Below are 20,553 nucleotides of genomic sequence, written 5' to 3' on the forward strand. Positions count from 1 at the left end.
CTGCTGTCGCACATGAGTTCAGATTGCAGCAGCAGTAATGTTAGCAGACCAAGATGAGTAAAGCTGAAATAGAGGATGGCCCATCCTCTCAAAATCAGACGTCTGGCAACATTTCGGTTGTACAGTCATTGCTTTAGACTCGTCCTCTTTTTGACAAGCATACTGGGTCAAACAGTCTAAGTTTTAAAGTCTTCACAGTGATTTACATACTTTGCACAGCGACATGGATACTTCCTTATGGTGTTAAAACAGTCACATACTGTATTTATAAGGTACAATTCACACTAAAATAATTCTGTCTTCATATTATGATGTATTGGCGGCTGCAAAATCACACATGTTAGCTGTTACTACAGAGGGCGGACTAAGCAGACGCGCGCGTGTCTGCTTCAGTGAACAGAACCTGCAGGTTGTGACTAACAGGTAATAAAGTAGTAAACAACATTCAGTTTGTGGAACTGAGTGATCGTTCAGGAGCGGCGTGGGAAGTATGAACAGCTGTGGAAATGAAACCGAAAGCGTGCACATTATTTAAATATTCATCTCGCATTTTAGAGTTATGATTACGACGAGCATTAACTCTTTTGAGTACGGAGGTACACAAAAATGCGCCGAAGAAATAGTAAACCTGCCTAAACTGCTGAAAAGAGCCACGACTGTCCTGTGTAATAAAAAGACGGCCACCCTGTCACTCATCATGCCCAACATGAAGACATGAAGTCATGAAGAAAACCTCTCAGACAGATACACATCAGTTCAGGATTATCTTATAGAACTGCTGATTACCTAGAAACGTAGATTGCACACACAAAAAATGCAAGTGACCAAGCAAAGCCTTAAGCTCTTACTGTTAAATTCAGTTGAATTTAATAATTTCAATAATATTTTATAAGAAGTTTTTAAATTGTTTTATTTTCCAGAGACAGTCCTGTTTAATTTATTTTCTTAAAGAAGGTTCAGTTTGACAAGTTGAAACAAAAGAAATACATAAAGAATAGTTTACTTGGGAATTAAAATGTTTTTTTAATAAAATTTGCATTTCAGTTTAATTTTCAATTTTTATTCCAAATATCATGATACATATCGAATCGTGAACATTATATCGTGATACACATTGTATCGTGAGCTGAGTGTATCGTTACACCCCTAGTTACAGTATATTTGGAGAAGTGTTCAAGTAGTTGTTAAGACAGCAATTGTGTGTAGACATTTGGATTATCTGATAGGACACAATTAAAGTTAAAAATGTGCTGTGTTTTCATAGAGTGGCTTAACTTGTCATTATTTTAAACAGTATGTTCTGTAATTTGTCAGTATGATGAACCATGATAATCATCCCTTTTTTTTTGATACAGTCTAAGCGTGTGCAAGCTCTTTTAGTGCAAGATTAATTCAACCCCGGTATTACAAAGATACAGGAAATCATTTTTACCAACAGTGATCAGATTGTATAACCAAAATTATATTAGATCAATTATGCCTAATTGTAATATTTATTAGATATGGACAAGTGTTTACTTGTTGTTTGAAACTAAGGTGTGCAGTATAAATGTAATTTTACTATTGTTTTTATACATATGCAACTTATTTGAGCTATTTTTAGTATGTGAATTCCCCTTTGGGATTAATAAGGTCTAACAACAAATGCATATTAAAATATGTCAATGTTATTGTTTTGTCTTAAGATGTGCTCACACAAGTTATTTTTAGCTAAGACAGCTCAAAAATGAAATTAAGTCTAGGATAAGCCTTAAGCCTTGCCTGTGAAACTGGGGGTAATTTTTTTAAAGACTTGGGTCAGTTTTGTGCACTTAATCTGAAGTAGCCAAGACCCCAATTGTGTATTTTTGAACAAGCAGGAAGCATGCTGTTTAGGAATGCATACACATTACTAACGAATGAGCAATGGTTTATGCTTCAATACGGTGGAATAAGCCCCGCCTTTTAAATAAATGAGCTAGTTGTTAGTCATCGCACTTCACATCTTAAATACCCATCTTCTAAAACAGGAAAATTGGGCCCCTTAAAAGGTTTGTGTGTTTAAATAATTCTTTGGAACAACTTATTTCCTGCTTTCTTTCCAATGGTAAACCACAAGGTATTTAGTAGTATAAATATGGTAATAGTAGTATAAATAACGTGCTAATTACAATAGATTTTGAAAAACGCCAGCTTTGGTGCACCTGTTAAATATATGGTAGTATTTAAAATATGTAAACTTGTTTGTTTGTTTGTTCTAGAGTAATGGAAAGATGATTGAGTTAGATTTTTCTAGTGATTCTGCTGTGGTACGTGGTGTGAAAGCATAAAAGTTAAGGTGAAAGTGCATAGGAGGCTCAGTTGTCTGAAGTAAAGGCTGATGGACACATGGTGAGGACGCTTTTTTTATTCTAATGCTTCAGTATGTGCATGTAACTTGATAATATGTTCATTTTCATTTGCCTTTTGCAGGGAATTAGAAGTAAAGAGATCATTTTGGAAGCTGAATTATGAGATATTACCTAATTATCTTGCTGTCCTCAACAATATGTAAATATTGTTATGCCTTTCCAAATAAATTAAAGACTAAAATTTAAATCTATCTAAGACTTTACCATATAACACTTTTAGTTCTAAAGATATTTTTTGTGTTTTATTTTGCAGTTCGCTCTTCTGGTTTGGAAGTTGTTCAGGAGAATAATGTAAAAATAGCTGCAGCGGGCGAGGAGGTGAACCTTACATGCACATTTATAAGGCTTGTGCAGGCGACAAAAGCATGGTTTAAACAAACGGCTGATGGAAAATTCCTACAAATTGTGTCTTTATATTCAAATGGCAAGCCCATTTGGAGTAACATCTCTGAGAATCACTTTAATCTTATGAAAGGAGACGGTTATTTTAATCTGACCATTTTAAAGTCGAAGACGTCAGACTCTGCAACATATTACTGTGTAATCTCAACATTTTACACCTTTGGAATGGGTTCAGGAACTCGTTTACTTGTCAGGGGTACAGTAAGTCTTTTATTTTTCAGATTTAGTTATACATTAAACATTTTTGTTGTGTGTGTAATGGCTGATTTATTGTGCTATTTCTGTCCTTTGCTTGTAAAAACACAGCCGCAGACAGAAACACAACTCTTCATCAGTCTTTGATAGACACTGTTGATCCAGGAGATTCAGTGAATTTGCAGTGCAGCATCTTCACTGAGAGCTGTGCAGGAGATCACAGCGTCTACTGGTTCAAGCAAAGCTCAGGAGACTCTGAAGGAGTGCTTTACACCAAAGGAGAGAGAAATGGCCGCTGTAAGAACAGCACTGAATCTCAAACACAAAGCTGTGTCTACAGTCTCCACAAAAACAACATCAGTGGCTCTGATTCTGGCATTTACTACTGTGCTGTGGCCGCATGTGGACAAATACTGCTTGGACGAGGAACTCAGCTGAATATTAGAGGTAAGATGAAGATAAAACACTTGAGTATCTGGTTATATTGTTGAAATGTTTAGTTTGACCTTTCCTCTTTGGAAAATCATTTAATTAATTTTAATGCATATAATACAACATAATAAGGATCTGATCTAATGAATATAGAGTTCAAATGCAAAAGCTTTTAAATAAAAACTTTTTTTCAGTCTTCTGTGTTTATAGTATGCTGTTATTTCACTTTAAAACCTATTCATTGCCAGAAAGTGAAATATCTACACAAAACAAATGATATTCCGATGGCATTTAGAGGCTTTTGCATCTGAATTCTTCACATGTAAAACATGTTATTTAAAAAGGTAAATACATAATTGAAACTGAGTACATGACACTAAACTGATCACGCAACAAATGTTCATTTCAATTTTGTTGCAGAAAATGATTTTAATCCTGCTCTTCTTGCTTCTGGAATTACAAATGTCATATTTTTGGCCCTAGTTGTTTTTCTGGGAATCAAACTCTGTAGAAGTCAGATTAAACGTAAGACTTTACGAATACAATTATTTTCTTACTAAAAAGCAATTGTACAATTTAAAATAACACACTATTTAATAACTAGACTGTTTTTTTTTTTTTATTTTAAGCATCTGCTGCTCAAGCAACTGAAGTAAGCTACTGACATACTGTATTAAATACTAGAACTTCTCAAACTTTTCTTAAAATGTTAGATTTTTGATGTCTATTAAGTCTTATTACATAGATTTCCTCACTTAATTGGAGTTTCTTTTATATTTTCTCTTGATATTAGGATGAAGATGGCCTGAATTACGCATCCATTACTTTTAGAAGAGCAAGAGCTAAAGTCACACAAGAACAGTCTCTGTACGCACAGGTCAGATCACAGAAGTAACATTCAGAGGTTTAGAGAAACTTGTATAATTCTGAAAAAGTCATCAAATGTCATAGAAAGATGAAAGTTATGACCACAATGCAAGTCTTTGTATGTTACTGTGCTATTTGATTTTGTACGGTATATTTGTTGTTAGATAAAAACAGATAAAGTGTGGGTTTGTGTGTCAGTTGATGTATTTGGTACAATACATGAATGTTATACAAATATGTTTTGCTTTTGTGGAAGCTCAAGCTACAGTACATTTTATTTTACAACAGGATTTAATAAAAAAAACTTGTGTGTATTATCATTAATTTGCACCTGCTAAATAAATGTGCATTGCAAGAACAGTGTTTTATTTTTTTTTTCAAATGTTTGCATGTGTATGTTATTGTTATTCTGGAGTTTCCTTTTCCCATAGCAATTGCATTACATTTTTTTTTTTTCTTTTAACTATAATAAACAATCCTGGTACTCCTTGTATAAAACATACAGTAGTTCCCTGGCAATATTCTAGAGCACATTTATTTGGACTTAGCATTGCTGGTTTCATCTAAATAAGCACCATGTGTGGTACACTGGAACACCAACACGTTAAATCAGGGGTCACCAATCCTGGTCCTGGAGGGCCGGTGTCCCTTCAGGGTTTAGCTCCAACTTGCCTCAACACACCTGCCTGGATGTTTCAAGTATACCTAGTAAGACCTTGATTAGCTTGTTCAGGTGTGTTTAATTAGGGTTGGAGCTAAAATTTGCAGGACACCGGCCCTGCAGGAACAAGTTTGGTGACCACTGCGTTAAATTATAATTCAGCAGCCTAATTGGTTAAATGCAAAAAGCAAGCCAAAGTCTTTACTGCCACCAAGTGGTCGAAAAACACTGAAATGGGATCTGTTGGTTTGACGCAAGTGTGCCTCATGCATCCTGAATAATGCCCCCCTGGTGACTGGCTGCAACAGAGGTCATAAACTGTGTACTGTGAACATTTGGCAGATCAGAAAAAAAGCTATTGAATAACACTTTAATTAATATTTCTAAGAAATAGTTTCTGTAATTTTAGTTTCCTAATTTTAATTTCTTAACACCGGTGTTAATTTTTCTAGTAAGTCAGCTTTTACAGTAGTTATACGATGTCATAAAACAGCATATGGTGCATTCATTGTATATTTGTATAGGTTCAGATATATACTGTAGGTTTAGACACACTCCCTACTCGTGATCACTACTGTGCTGACTTGGGTTTTAAATGCAAATGATGATAGAGTCCTGGCTGGGGAATTTTGGTTTCACTTTTTACTACAGTAGCAGAAGAAAATGTAAGCATGTCATTCAACTTTTTTAGAGTCCATGGTTTGACCACCCTTCCTACTTTTGAAGTAAATTACAGTCTCTGTATTATTTAAGCTGGAGTTTATTTAGCTGATAATGATTTTAAAATGAAAAGAAGATAGAGTAGGGCTGTCAAATGATAAAAAACTTTTTTTATTAATCACACTTTTTTTGTAATTAATCATGATTAAATCACGAAACGCCATATATATTACAGGAATAAAAACACAGGCATGTAAGTGTCATTTGAATTTCAAAACAATCAATGCCAATAACAAACAAAAATGATTTCCATGTTGGATTCTAAGTGGACTACAAAAAAACATCCAAAATATAGGCATTGCAAATATGGAAAATGGAAAATTATTATAATAATAATGTATTGAATACAAATAATTGTACTCATTGGAAAGTTATATTGCGAGTTGAGAACATTAATTATAAAAGTAGAAACAATTTTGTTTAGGCCTCTTTAACGTTTAGCCAGTTGCTAAGACAGTCCAGTCTATTGACATTATCGGTAGACAATGTGGCCGAGGGGTACACCAAAGGCACATACAAAAGACTATAGACTTCTTACAGGGACTTTGGTCACACCATCTCTAAACATTTAATTCTAAACAGCTTTGAGGGATACGAACAGCGCAAAAACTTGAATGCCTTAAAGAGACTTCTTTTGGCACAATCAGCGATGTCAGGCGTTTGCTCTTGTTGCTAGGAAACGCACACACATGCACGCACGCACGCACGCACGCACTCACGCACACACACACACACACACACACACACACACACACACAACGTGTGCAGTACAGTGCACCCGGCGAGCGAGGGATCCCTTAAAGTTCATCAAAACGCATGATTGCGTTCATCAAATTAGCTTAAACTAGGTTCTAAAGTATGGCTGTACTTTACAAGCGAGGATTCTGACAAAGCAACGAGAAGCAGACACTTTATAAAAGTTGCGTGTGGGGGGAAACACGTCAAACTTAATAGAACATTTGAGGGCGCATGAAAGCAACTTAAAGGGAGAGAAATGGGCTGTCTCTGACAGCTTGCGACATCATCTGGCACTTTGATTGAGTACATTTACATGGGCACCAATACTCTGAATTTATAATTAAGATAATACTGATTGAGTCTACCATGTAAGCATCGAATTTTGATTACCTTAAAGGACCACCCGAGTCCCGAGATCCAAAGATACCCAAGTCTAACGATTAAAAATGAAGCACCCAAAATTGCATGAAACTCTGAAGGAAACGCTGGAGAGCCTGGTGATGCGACATTGTTTTATACTGAAACTTTCCTTCTAAAAGCCCTTACTTGGTTTTATCCATATTTTGTTGCACGTTAAACACATGACGGCCACAACAGGAAAAAAAACTGAAACTGCGTTAATTTCGTTAATTATTTTTAAAAGCGTTAAATATTTCTAAGTAATCACGTGCGTTAAAGGGCCATGACACCCCCCCACTTTCGGTTCAAGTCTACTTTAGAATTTTTTCAAAAGATGCATGATTAATGGGCGTGGAGCTCCGCGAGCAAAGGGCAGAAGTGGATGTGGTCAGCAGGGAAGAAAGAGAGGAGCGAACTGTTATCAGTTTGCTCACAAAATGAGACAAACCGTGAGGAGACGCATGAGTTTATGGTTTACAAAGTTAAAATGGAAAGAAATAAACACTAATTTAATGCCCTGCTACATTTGTTATTCGTCATTTCATTTACAGATAACCTCAATTTATATCATATTAAAGATAATCGTGTTCATGTAAACACTATAAATGAGGACTTTTCCCTCAATCCCCGGGTCTGACTCTGAATCAGTGGTCTGAATGCAGACTTAATGTCGTCTCCTGCCCTGTCTATTTTAACCATTAGACCTGCTGGTAATCTGGAGGATTTACGCGAACACAGCAGCATGGTGATGTGTCTGAATGTGAACGAACTCCTGATAAAAGACAACGTCCGCCATTCTCCCATTCTCGTACTGCTCTTCCGACAAAAATGCTTGCAGCACACAAACAGCTTTGCTGTATGATCGGCCCTGACATGATCGCGGGGAAAAAACATGCAACAAACCACGTGGATCATGGAAACAAACACATACAAGCCTTCATGAACGGCTAAATACTGTGTGCCATGGCCACGGGCCCTTGTCTCAGTTTGCTGACAGGTCTGCCTTGCCTTCGAAAAGCACTTGCTCTCATGAATAATTAAAGGTGCAGTAGGTTATTGTCTTCAGAAGCATTTTTATTGTGCTGTTTGAAAGTCTCTTCACAGTCCAATAGTAATGATTAAAGTAAATGATCTAAATGTGTTAATATGTATTTTTATATTGTGGGTAAAGCATAAAACTAAAAACTGTTCATCCAATTAAATAGAGTCGGACCGACATCTCCCATAATTCCGATAGACAGGTCAGACTGTCTGTCAGCAAATGTAGATTCAGACTTCTGCGCATCTGTTCATGCAGATCCGCCATTAGTGCGTGCCCGTCTGCATCACAAACGCATGCACGCGAGCGAGCTGCGGGCCGCTCGCAGATGCCGAGTCGGAGCCGCCGAGGGACAGCCGAGCTCAGGCAGATTACTGTAAAGCCAGGCGCGGGTATAATTCGCCCTTAAACCGGCCGCACAGTCACAACACAGACCGGTAGAAATGAAATGCTGAATTAAAGCTTTTAAAAACCTGAATCAATATTGGAGTTACTTTAGCACGCTGGAGGACGGTCGACACCATGGCTGAAGTATTACTGTTAGACAGGTAATGTTCTGTTTTAAAACTATTTTAGTCAGGCTAAGCTTATGTTATATTGTGTTGTAATATGAGACTTATATGCAAAGACGTGTTCAGCCACTGAAATCTCCTGGTGAAAGATTGATGTGATTATTTTCAGTTTCATAATATCCTTTTACAGCATCGATAATGTAGATTTATATTTAGTTTAACAAAACACCAGTAAATAGCGCTATTCCACCTAACCTGCTTTGCTGAGCTGAAGTTGCTTTTATATTCACATTGCGTCATTTTTGAATAATGACAGCCTTCCTATACTGTTTACCATGCTACTCTGAATATTCGCTCTGAAATAGCATGTAAGTGTGGCAAAGTAATAAATGTAATTCCTGCACGGCGCTGGCACTAACTAACATGATATGAACTAGTGGGTTGTCTGTCTGCTGTTGTGACGCGTTGCGCGTCCTGGCGATTTCAGGGGGTGTGGCTTTGGATCACAGTCCCTCCCCGCCGTCCAAAGATTATATGCTAAGCGGTTAGCATTTTGGCAGATCACTCACTGCACCTTTAAGCAGCAGGCTCTTCTCATAGGATAAGAAAACTCCGCTATGAATAATAATGAGAAACCAATGCGTCATCTTTGCACTTGCAGTTCTGCGCTGCGTCTCCGATTTTGATCCCGCCCCAAAAATCATTTTAAACTCGGAAGCTGAAATTAGCTGACAAAAGCTCAAAATTACCCACAATTAAAGCTGACAGCTGCTATCATTGTCTTAACTGATGCTCAACACACACAAATCTGTTAATATAAAAAAAAGTTCTCCAGGGTGTCCTGAACCTTTAACTTAGTAATTTTGACAGCCCCAAAATAAAGTTATATATCTAGAGCAGGAGAGGCTACAGCTTAAAATTGTATTACAAGGCTCGAAATTGCGACCATTTTGGTCGCATATGCGCCCGAAAATTAATCTATGCGACCTCATAATATATCTGGGAGCATTAGTGCGACTGCAGATAATGGTTGTAGTGCGACCTGTTTTGGTTCTTTCTAAAAACGTGCTGAATCGCTCTTCCCTGCCGCTATATTGGTTCATATTAGCTGTCATTCACTCAAGGTATTCCGCTGTCAGATGACAGGGAAGGAGCTTTTATGACCCCAGGAAATGCAAACGGCTGAAGAGTAAAAACTTAAAGCACACAAGTTTGAAAACCCCACCTAAAGTTGAGGCGCAGATGAAAGCGATCATGACACGTCACGTGGTGAATAATGATCCGCCAGCTGAGATCAATCGAGTACGCGCTTCTTGGAGAAGGTGCCCGAATCTCCATGCGTCGCATTCACTGCGTGTTCAGCGCAAATGTCCGCTAAAAGTCAAATCTAATACTGCATCATCGCCAAAGAAGCTCGCCTTTACTAAGTTTACACTGAAACTGCGGCTCATAACAAAGACCGGATTTGCGCCGATGGTTAGCGCAATAATCTTGTGCTGCCTACTTATTAATTGGGTCGGCTGACTCGCCTGCTTTCCACAAACACAGAAAAATGAAGATCAGCTCAGACTGAACCTTTAAATTGACACAAACTGAAACCAAAACTTTTAAAGAGTGATAGAAGTGAGACTTTACTTACTTTCTTTTGTCTATTCTTTTTTGAGTTGTATATTATTTTTTTATTTATTTACTGATGACTGCTTTACAGCTTTCATCATTGAATTGAATGATTTATTATAATCTTTTGTTTGTTTTGTATCAGAAATATTATTTATTAAATTGACATGCATATAAAAACAGCAGTACAAAATAAATATTTCTTACTGCAATGCTTCATTTTTGTTTGATGCAAACTATACAATTATTTTTCATAAAGTAACAGACTTTTAATAGCAGATAACCTACATTCATGCACATTCAAGGCAGCATCATAATGAGAAATGGAATTCATTGTTACTATTATTGTCATTTTCATCATCATTAATATTCTATGGCCTAATTATTAGACATTCATTTTGGAATTATTGCACACAAATATCAATGTCTTCGCAGCTTTAGTTAGATAGTTGTTTCTGGTTTTTGTTAGTCCTATTAATATTGTTTTAAAATACAATAAATCCCTTAAAAAACAATTTGCAGCTGTGCTCATTCATTTTTGGTGGGTGCTCCTAAATTTTTTTCTGGTGCTCCTAAAAAATTTTTGGTGCTCCTAAATATTTGAAGTTGGGAGCACCGGTGCTACCAAGTAAAAAAGTTAATTTCGAGCCCTGTATTAGCAAAGATTTTTTAGAGTGAGTGGTATTTCTGCCTTTAGAGTTAATCTGTGTAATTAAAACTAATTAGTGCTCAAAAAACATGTCAGAGTTGTTCAAAGTGGTGGTATTCACTACTAAATATTATGTTGGCAATTGTCAATGGTTTACATGCACACAAATTTAAAAAGAGACTCTAATTTACCACATTTGTGAAAGAAAATGTACTAAAACATATTTGAATATAACCAAGAGTAAACCGTTTACAATTTACAATAATTCTAAACATGAACAGATTTCAGGATTACTTTGAAAATGAAAGTGTAATATATTACATTGTATTTTGATCTTATGGCATCAGAAAACTATAACCATGGTTAAAATCAGTCTGTTCTCTTTCTAAAAGCAGAGTCTTCACAAAGTCTAAAAAGTGAAAACATAAAACAAAATACTAAGACAAAGTATAACACTTATACAATGCAAAATCATAACTTACTAAAGTCTGGAAACTAGGGCTGGGTATTGTTTGATACCTGTGCTAAACAAATACTTTTAAAATGGTACCGGTGCCAAAATGGTGCCTGAACCGATACTTTTGGTTCACAAAACTATGGTGGATAATTCTTAAAATATACATATACACATATACACACACACATACATACACACACACACACACACACACACACACACACACACACACACACGCACGCACGCACGCACGCACGCACGCACGCACGCACGCACGCGCACACACACACACACACACACACACACACACACACACACACACACACACACACACACACACACGTGTGTGAATTAATAGCCCCCTTCTAATTTCTTTCTTCTTTTTTACAAAATAATGTTTCACAGAGCAAGGAAATTTTCACAGCATGTCTGATAATATTTTTTTTTCTGGAGAAAGGCTTATTTGTTTTATTTCGGCTAGAATAAAAGCAATTTTAAATTTTTTAAACACCATTAAGCTGTATTTTTTTTCGATAATCTACAAAACAAACCACTGTTATACAGTAACTTGCCTTATTACCCTAACCAGCCTAGTAAACCTAATTAACCTAGTTAATGTTTCATTAGGTTTGACGTGTTTCCCCCCTTACACGCAACTTTTTCATCTCTTTTTTTTTTCAGAACTTTTTCAGATGTAAAGTTCATCTGCTTTAAGTACATTTGATGAATGCAATCATGCATGTTAATGAATCTAAAGGGTTTTGTGTCGTTTTGTGCACTTTGCCTTCTATACATTAAGCAACAACATCAAACACCTAACATCGACAATGGTGTCTGCATCCCTCAAAGTTGTTTAGAACTTGTTTAGAGATGGTGTGACAATGCATACATATGTGTGCTTAAACATTTATGCTTCTTATGTCCTTGTTGCAGCAAAGTGGCACCAAAATTAGGCACTGAAACTCATATACTAATTCAGTCCGGTGCAAAGAGATTACATCGGTACCCAACCCTACGGGAAACTGAAAAGAGAAAAAACTACACAATTACCAGAACCCCTATAAACAAAAAACAGGACCCCCCTTTTCTCTAACCACACAACAACCCCAAACCGAGTGTGCCTCTCACAGGCCAGTGGGCTTGACAAACTACCCTTAATAAGCACTATCTTCTCTGACACTGTAACCAACACTTGCTCTAGTTTTGTGAATTTGCACCAGACAAGGTATAAACAAAAATAAATATATTATTAAAAAATACACATCTAATATATGCATTTATGAAGTGTGTACACACAGGTGGGTGGGCGTAAAAAAACTATTCTCTCTATATGAGAAAAAACACAGTGACCTAGTGTTCAGTGGGGAGTGGGTGGCATGAATTTAACGATGAACAACATTAACCACAAAAAAAACAAACAAAGCATTCATAGACAACTGCCCCACAAACAAACAAAGCAACATTAAACATCAAGGACAAATGAATGTCATAACTACATAGTGAGTATGCAATCTTTACACTTAACTACTTGCTAATATAATGTGTTTGTTATAGTATATTTGAAGAAGCGTTCAAGTTGTTATAAAGACTGCAAGTGTGTGTAGAAGTTTGGATTATCCAATGTGAGACAATTATACAGGCATAGTTTCACAGAGAGTGGCTCATCTTAAACCTGGACTAGGTCTTTTGTAAATAAAGATATTTAAACAGCTTTTATGAAAATGCTTTACAAAAGCACATTACTGGTATGCATCTTAAGACAAAAAAACAACACTGACATACTTTAGGATGTGCCCACACAAGTTATGTTCAGTTAATACAGCTTTAAAATGTCATTAGGTCAGGGATAAGCCTAAGGTCTTACCTGTAGATTAGGGGTAAGTGAGGGGTAAGTGTTTTAAGACTTGGGGCAGTTTTGTGCACTTAATCTTCAGTCAAGACCCCTATTGTGGATGTTTTAACAGGCCGAAAGCATTCAGTTTAAATTTCACATACATTACTAAAGAATGAGCAATGGTTTATGCAATAAACAATATGGTGGAATACATCCTGCTTTCTAAATAAATGAGCTAGTTGTTAGTCATCGCACTTCACATCTTGAATGCCCATCTTCTAAAACAGGAAATTTGGGCCCCTTCTAAGGTTTGTCTTTAAATACTTCTTTGGAACAACTTGTTTCCTGCTTTTTTTTCCAATGGTAAACCACAAAGAAATGTGTAGTATTAAAACATGTTAATTAAAATAGATTTTGAGAAAAGCCAGCTTTTTTTTAAGAGTAATGGAAAGATGATTGAGTTAGATTTTTTCTAGCGATTCTGCTGTGGTATGTGGTGTGAAAGCATAAAAGTTAAGGTGAAAGTGCTTAAGAGCCTCAGTTGTCTGAAGAAGAGGCTGATGGACACATGGTGAGGACACATTCATTTTTTACTCTTATTATTCAGCATGTGCATATAAATTAATAACATGCTCATATGTTCGCTTTTTGCAGAGAATTAGAAGCAAAAAGATAATTTTGGACGGCGAATTATGAGATATTACTTCATTTTGCTGTCCTCAACAATATGTAAACATTGCTCTGCCTTACTAATTGATCAACATAATTTATTTGTAACACTTTCAGTTCTAAAGATATTTTTGTGCTTTATTTTGCAGTTTGCTCCTTTGGTGTGGACGTTGTTCAGGAGAATAATGTAAAAATAGCTGCAGTGGGAGAGGATGTGAACCTTCCTTGTACATTTTCAAGGCTACTGCAGGTGACAAAAGCATGGTTTAAACAAACAGCTGATGGAAAATCCCTACAAATTGTGTCTTTATATCTAGATAAAGTACCCAATTGGAGTAACAACTCTGAGAATCGTTTTAATATTATGAAAGAAGACGGTTATTTTAATCTGACCATTTTAAAGACAAAGCCGTCAGACTCTGCAACATATTACTGTGTAATCTCAACTTCTTACAACATTGGAATGGGTTCAGGAACTCGTTTACTTGTCAGAGGTAAGGCTTTTATTTTTTATATTTACTTTTTGTGTTTGTGTGTAGTGGCTGATTTATTGTGCTATTTCTGTACTTATGAAGACTCAGCCAAGGACAGAAACACAACTCTTCATCAGTCTTTGATAGACGCTGTTGATCCAGGAGATTCAGTGAATTTGCAGTGCAGCATCTTTACTGAGAGCTGTGCAGGAGATCACAGCGTCTACTGGTTCAAGCAAAGCTCAGGAGACTCTGAAGGAGTGCTTTACACCAAAGGAGAGAGAAATGGCCGCTGTAAGAACAGCACAGAGTCTCAAACGCAGAGCTGTGTCTACAGTTTCCACAAGAACAACATCAGTCGCTCTGATTCTGGCATTTACTACTGTGCTGTGGCCTCATGTGGAGAAATACTACTTGGAAGAGGAACTCAGCTGAATATTAGAGGCAAGTTAAAGGCAAAACACAAATATATGGGTTAAATTCTTTTACTTTGACTGAAAAACTTTGATTCATACACTAGAGTGCAAGATACTGAATTTAATGTAAAAAAATATGCAAAACATTTTGTTAATATCTGAAGCATGTTATCTAAAATTGAAAACTTTAAACAAAGAGTACTTGATATAAACAACTCTTTTGTTACAGAAAGTGGTCATTTATATCCTGGTCTTCTTGCACTTTTTGGAGTTTTAAGTATTATATTTTTGGCCCTTGCTGTTTTTCTGGGATTCAAACTCTTCAGGGGTCAGAGAAAAAGTAAGACTGAGTACAACATATTTGTTGCAATACGAAGTAACATTTACAATACCATGTCCGCTATTTATAATAACAATGTTTTTTTGTTTTGTTTTTTCTAGCAGCTCAGGAAAGTTTAGTAAGTACAAAGTTGTTTTATCAATTTAATTTGTTGTAACTTATGATATTTAAAAATCATATATATATATATATATATATATATATATATATATATATATATATATATATATATATATATATATATATTATTTTAATGTATAACCCATATATTATTTTCTTTTTTGTTCCCTCTTAATATTAGAACCAAGACAGCCTGAATTACGCAGCCATTACTTTTAGACAGAAACCTCTGAACACCAAAAGAGCAAGAGCACAAATTACTCAAGAGCAATCTCTGTACGCACAGGTCAGATCACTTCAGTGACATTCAACATTTTGCTTCTATGCAGTTAAAATCTTTGTATTTTTATCTTAAGAAAACTTATTTGGTTCCATACATTTGATTTGTAAGAATCAATTACAGACCTACTAAATTGATTATGCCCAGTATTTAAAGGAAAGGGTTAAAAAGCATAAAAAATTTTCTGACCTTACAATGTCATCAAAATATATAATTTAAATAAATAACTGGCCACATCTACTGTATGTGTTACTGTGTTATTCTGGCTTTGTAATGCATTTTTTATTGTTATGAAGTTGTTGTGTTGAAAATAAGAATAAGGTTTGTGCGTTTGTGGAAAAACGTATGAATGACTCTTTTTGTATTATGTGGATCTTTTAAATTTCATATTACAATATGCTCCTTTTTACAATCTCTTTATGGATCACTTGTGCTGTAGGATTTAATTGTGTCCTCTGAAAAAAATAAACATGTTTATCTTTTCAAATGTGTTTGTGTGAATGTTCATTTGCATTGACAAATTGCATTTCTTTAGGACTAATACTTGGGATTCTGACAAATTATTAATTGAAATTCCAATGCCTTGTATTTATTATTTTAACCCAAATATTTAAACTGTGGCACCTGGATATTATATTGTTAATGGAAAAATATGAGCATGAATTTATTTGGTCTTTAACAAAAATACTTTAGTCTGGTTGAGACTAAATGAGTGAGTGAGTCAAAAGGTTTGTTACTTTAATGTTCTCCCCTCTCATGCTTCTGTGTGTTTATTGTTCAGTTATTTATTTAATGTGTTTTTTTAGTTAATAGCTTATATTGATTGTATTTTTTACCATTGCCTCTGATATTAATTTTAGAATATGCACAATATACTGTACACTAGGACTGGGCGATATGGAAAAAAAAAAATTCTAGGTTTTTTATAAAGTTTGACCGATTAACGATATCGATTTTTTTTACTGTGTGACTAGTCAACTTAAAACATTACAACAACATGACTGAAGTAACATTCTCTTTATAAGTAACTTGAAAAACCATCTGGTTAAGGAACATTGTATTTATAATAGCCACGCCATATATAAATTGGCCAACAAGGTGTAAAAAATTGTAAAACAAATTCACGAGTTACATATCATTGCAGAAGACTTGAATAAAAAAATATGTGTAAATATTGCAGTTGCAGGAATGCAGAGGTATTTTTTTTGCAAGTTTTGCTAAGCATAGGAAAGATTGGCTGTCAGCTCGGCTTCGACTTTGTCTCCTTCTGATTGAATGACAGGTTGTAACGCTGCAGCCTTTTTCTTAAAATGATACAGTGGAAGTAAAGGACTGAACATGGAAACTGTAACCCAATGCGTGAAGTTGTGGACGTATAGCAGGAGCAAATACATCCACCAGATGTCTGTCTAGTGTCTAATATAAAATAATATATTTAATTTATTTTTCTTTTTTCCCCCTTTTAAATACTGATCATTTCATGCACTTTGCACCACTCTCTGTATTATGCTGCCTGACTGCCTGTCTGGGTTTCAACTAGGTCTGCTAAATGACATCATAGGGCGGGTACTTTCACGTTCACTGCTACAGCTGCTCACCTCTGCTCTTGTTCAAACCAAACTAAGATCAGCTTGGTTCAAACTAAGATCGGTGCAGTTTTTCACATGGCAGGTTTTTACGTCCTTCATACATGTTGAGAGATCGAGTTTATCGACTTGATAAAGGAATGTCTTGACAATCCACACAGACGTGACTTAGTAAAGCGTGAAGTCATGTAGGATTTTACTTGTTGCATTAGTCTGAATGTAAATCCCCTTGTCAGGCAGTGCTGGAGTTGTGTGAGAGAGTGGACCAAAGCGCGTTTGATGCAAAGGTATTAACAAAAGAAAAATGCACAAGTTAAGACACTTAAATGCTTGTATTTGTTGTATTTGCACCAGCTCTGCGATGCAGGACCACAACTTCATGCATTGGGTTAAATTGGGCTGTCCAGTCTGAGTTCAGTCCGTCATTACCATGATTGAAACCTAGTCAGGCAGTCAAGCAGATCGCACACCAGAAGCGCCGCACGGCGCCATGACACAGCGTGTACAGTCAACTGAAGTGACCTTTAATTAGTATTTTGCACATTAAAAAAATTATTTTTGTAATTAAATTAAGATATTTTTCAGGGTCTTAATATTTATTCTTTAATTCTTTTTTTATTTACTCTTATGTAAAAGGTTCACATTTATGCAACCAATATTAATAAGTTGGTTGTTTTTTTCCATACTTACTTTTGCTGACTTTTGCTCTCAGTTTGATCTAGCCGTTCATACATTCCACTCAACGAAATAGGTAAAAGTAAAGTATTCATAATTTGTGCTGATATTGGATTTATATTGGTTCGTACTGAAGGCTGCAATATCAGTATCGTATCGGAAGTTAAAATGTTGTATCGGGACATCCCTAGAAGAAATAGAATTTAATGATTTTATTATAACTGTGACTGTTTATGGTATGAGCAATGCATATACAAATCATTATAAAGCATGCAAATAGTGCTATAAAATAATAGATATCTGCTTGTTAAGTGTGACGTCACCTGATAAAGCTTTCGGATTCAAGCACTATATTAAACTGTATGGGGATAATCAAGAAATGGTAATAATAAATGTTTACAGAGTCATGTAATATTATCAAAAATAACGATCGCAATATGTATATTTATATGTATATATATTTATATATATATATATATATATATATATATATATATATATATATATATTAGGGGTGTAACGATACACTCAGCTCACGATACGATGTGTATCACGATATAATGTTCACGATTCGATATGTATCACGATATTTGGAATAAAAATTGAAAATTAAACTGTAATGCAAATTTTACCAAGTAAACTATTTTTTATGTATTTCTTTTGTTTCAACTTGTTAAACTGAACCTTCTTTAAGAAAATAAATTAAACAGGCAAAATTAAGGAACAATTTAAGTAAAGGTGCAAAAAAAATAAGCTTTCTATTCAATTGAATTTAACAGTAAGAGCTTAAGGCTTTGCTTGGTCACTTGCGTTTTTTGTGTGTGCAAAAAAAAAATCCACATTTCCAGGTATTTAATTCATATTTAATTAGAGATATCTCTAATTACAATTGTGACTAGTCAAAACTCATTTAGAGATATCTGCAAATATTTTTCAATGGAAGTTAATGGAGGAATATGACTAGTCATAATATATTTGCAGATATCTCCAATCTGATTTCGTACTAGTACAATTGTAATTGCAGATATCTCTAATTGTCATTCTGACTAGTCGAATTATAATTATGACTAGTCAAAATATAATTAGATTTAGAGATATCTCTAAATATATTTATGGATAGTCAGAACAAAGGTTTAAATGCTAAAATGGCTTGCCATACGCGCGTCTATCAGTCCGCCCTCTGTAGTAACAGCTCACGGTCAGCTCACGTCATGTGTGATTTTGCGGCGGGAACATTATATGAAGACAGAATTATATTTTAGGGTGAATTGTACCTTATAAATACAGTATGTGACTCTTTCAACACCATTAGGAGGTATCCCTGTCGCTGTGCAAAGTATGTAAATCACTGTGAAGACTTTAAAACTTAGGATGTTTGACCCAGTATGCGTGTCAAAAAGCGGACGAGTCTAAAGCAATGACTGTACAACCGAAATGTTGCCAGACGTCTGATTTTGAGAGGATGGGCCATCCTCTATTTCAACTCCACTCATCTTGGTCTGCTAACATTACTGCTGCTGCAATCTGAACTCACGTGCGACAGCAGGTAGAACGTAGCTCACGTGCAAACAGCTCAACTAATAAGAGAAAATGAACGTCATATCGTAATCAAATCGTCATAACGCCACGATGCATATTGTGACATTTTTGCATCGCAATAAATCGTACAACGATAAATCGTTACACCCCTAATATATATATATATATATATATATATATATATATATATATATATATATATATATATATATATATATATATATATATATATATATATATATATATATATATATTATTGTGCAGTATTTGGTTTATGTTGGCTAATCAATTCCTTGACTATGCTTGTGAAGACACAGCTGCAGACAGAAACGCAACTCTTCATCAGTCTTTGATAGACACTGTTGATCCAGGAGATTCAGTGAATTTGCAATGCAGCATCTTCACTGAGAGCTGTGCAGGACATCACAGCGTCTAATGATTTAAGCAAAGCTTAGGAGACTCTAAAGGAGTGCTTTACACAAAAGGAGAGAGAAATGGCTGCTGTAACAGCACTAAGTTCCAAACACAGAGCTGTGTCTACAGTCTCCACAAGAACAACATCAGTCAATCTGATACTGGCATTTACTACTGTGCTGTGGCCGCATATGGACAAATACTGCTTAAAAGAGGAACAACTGAATATTAGAGGTAGAGTTTAAAAAAACATTGAATCAGTCATTCAGTATTATTTTAATATTTGATTAAAATATTGGTGAAAATAAGAACTGTTGTATTTTTGTGACAATAAAAGGTAAGCAATTTGATATATTTACATAATCAAAATTCCACTACAGAAACACATTGGCTTCTGCAGGCTTTATGGAGGTAAATGTATAAAGACCTTTTTAAGATCAAATAAATGGTAAAAAGCGTAAGCATCACAACATGGAAATCCCTTTAATAACGAGATTTTTAAAAAATTAAGTTAAATTCTTTTCTTAAATTTCTTCATTTTTGCATCTAAAGCAAATCTTGATCTTAAGGATGTTTAGAAATATGGAAAAATATTTGTATGAAAGTATGAAATTTTTCCATACACCCAGTAAAACAATTTAAGAGCTGATTTGTAATTTAGCATTATCACTGAATCAGAGTTAAATACATAATGATGTGTGCTCTGTGATCTCATAGATGCATGTAATTAATCTTCAGCCCATAAATCCAGACTGGCTTCACTTTTTTTTGCTCAAATAAAGAGCCACGTGGAACTCTGTTTAGTCTATAATTGTTTCTGTATGATTTTTTCATTGCTGCATGTCCTTCTCTGTTTATGAATAATGCATTGTTCAGAGTCAAAGAAAAAAATTCTAACAGATGGCTCACATCTAGCAAAGATGCAACATTAAAGGTTTTCACACATTTAACAAAAACTTACTGGCATTAAAGATGTGTTTACTGTTGATTGTATACACACTGATCTATATACCGAGAATAATTACATAATTTCTATTCAATTTAATGATTTCTCTTCATCTGAAATTTTAAAAAAATCATTAAATATTATTGCAAAATGAAAACTGTCCATATTTTAATGTCGTTCTAT

At 35.1% G+C, this 20,553-nt stretch overlaps 3 protein-coding genes and 2 pseudogenes across 9 annotated transcripts in view; 3 read left to right on the plus strand and 2 right to left on the minus strand.

Annotated features, from left to right (window-relative positions):
* The window catches only part of nitr3d (novel immune-type receptor 3d), a 155,516-nt gene that overhangs the window by 127,539 nt on the left and 7,424 nt on the right, over positions 1 to 20,553 (minus strand). The gene's annotated exons all lie outside the window — the stretch shown is intronic.
* Positions 1,854 to 5,941, plus strand: nitr1l (novel immune-type receptor 1l). Of its 3 annotated transcripts, none has more exons than XM_073906093.1 (8): positions 1,854 to 2,030; positions 2,241 to 2,370; positions 2,452 to 2,529; positions 2,644 to 2,988; positions 3,099 to 3,434; positions 3,840 to 3,944; positions 4,049 to 4,071; positions 4,213 to 5,941. In XM_073906093.1, exons 3-8 carry the CDS (start codon positions 2,490 to 2,492, stop codon positions 4,312 to 4,314), a joined length of 951 nt encoding a protein of 316 aa, XP_073762194.1. In that variant the 5' UTR covers positions 1,854 to 2,030; positions 2,241 to 2,370; positions 2,452 to 2,489; the 3' UTR covers positions 4,315 to 5,941.
* Positions 13,394 to 15,695, plus strand: nitr1m (novel immune-type receptor 1m). Of its 4 annotated transcripts, none has more exon segments than NM_001309818.2 (7): positions 13,394 to 13,483; positions 13,567 to 13,641; positions 13,731 to 14,075; positions 14,157 to 14,498; positions 14,700 to 14,810; positions 14,915 to 14,928; positions 15,112 to 15,660. In NM_001309818.2, coding segments are annotated over 6 exon segments (972 nt in total). In that variant the 5' UTR covers positions 13,394 to 13,483; positions 13,567 to 13,604; the 3' UTR covers positions 15,235 to 15,660.
* Positions 19,207 to 19,831, minus strand: si:busm1-263j20.12p (si:busm1-263j20.12, pseudogene; annotated as a pseudogene).
* On the plus strand, positions 19,297 to 19,749 carry si:busm1-105l16.14p (si:busm1-105l16.14, pseudogene; annotated as a pseudogene).

Source organism: Danio rerio, chromosome 7 (genome assembly GCF_049306965.1).
Source record: "Danio rerio strain Tuebingen ecotype United States chromosome 7, GRCz12tu, whole genome shotgun sequence".
Taxonomy (NCBI): domain Eukaryota; kingdom Metazoa; phylum Chordata; class Actinopteri; order Cypriniformes; family Danionidae; genus Danio; species Danio rerio.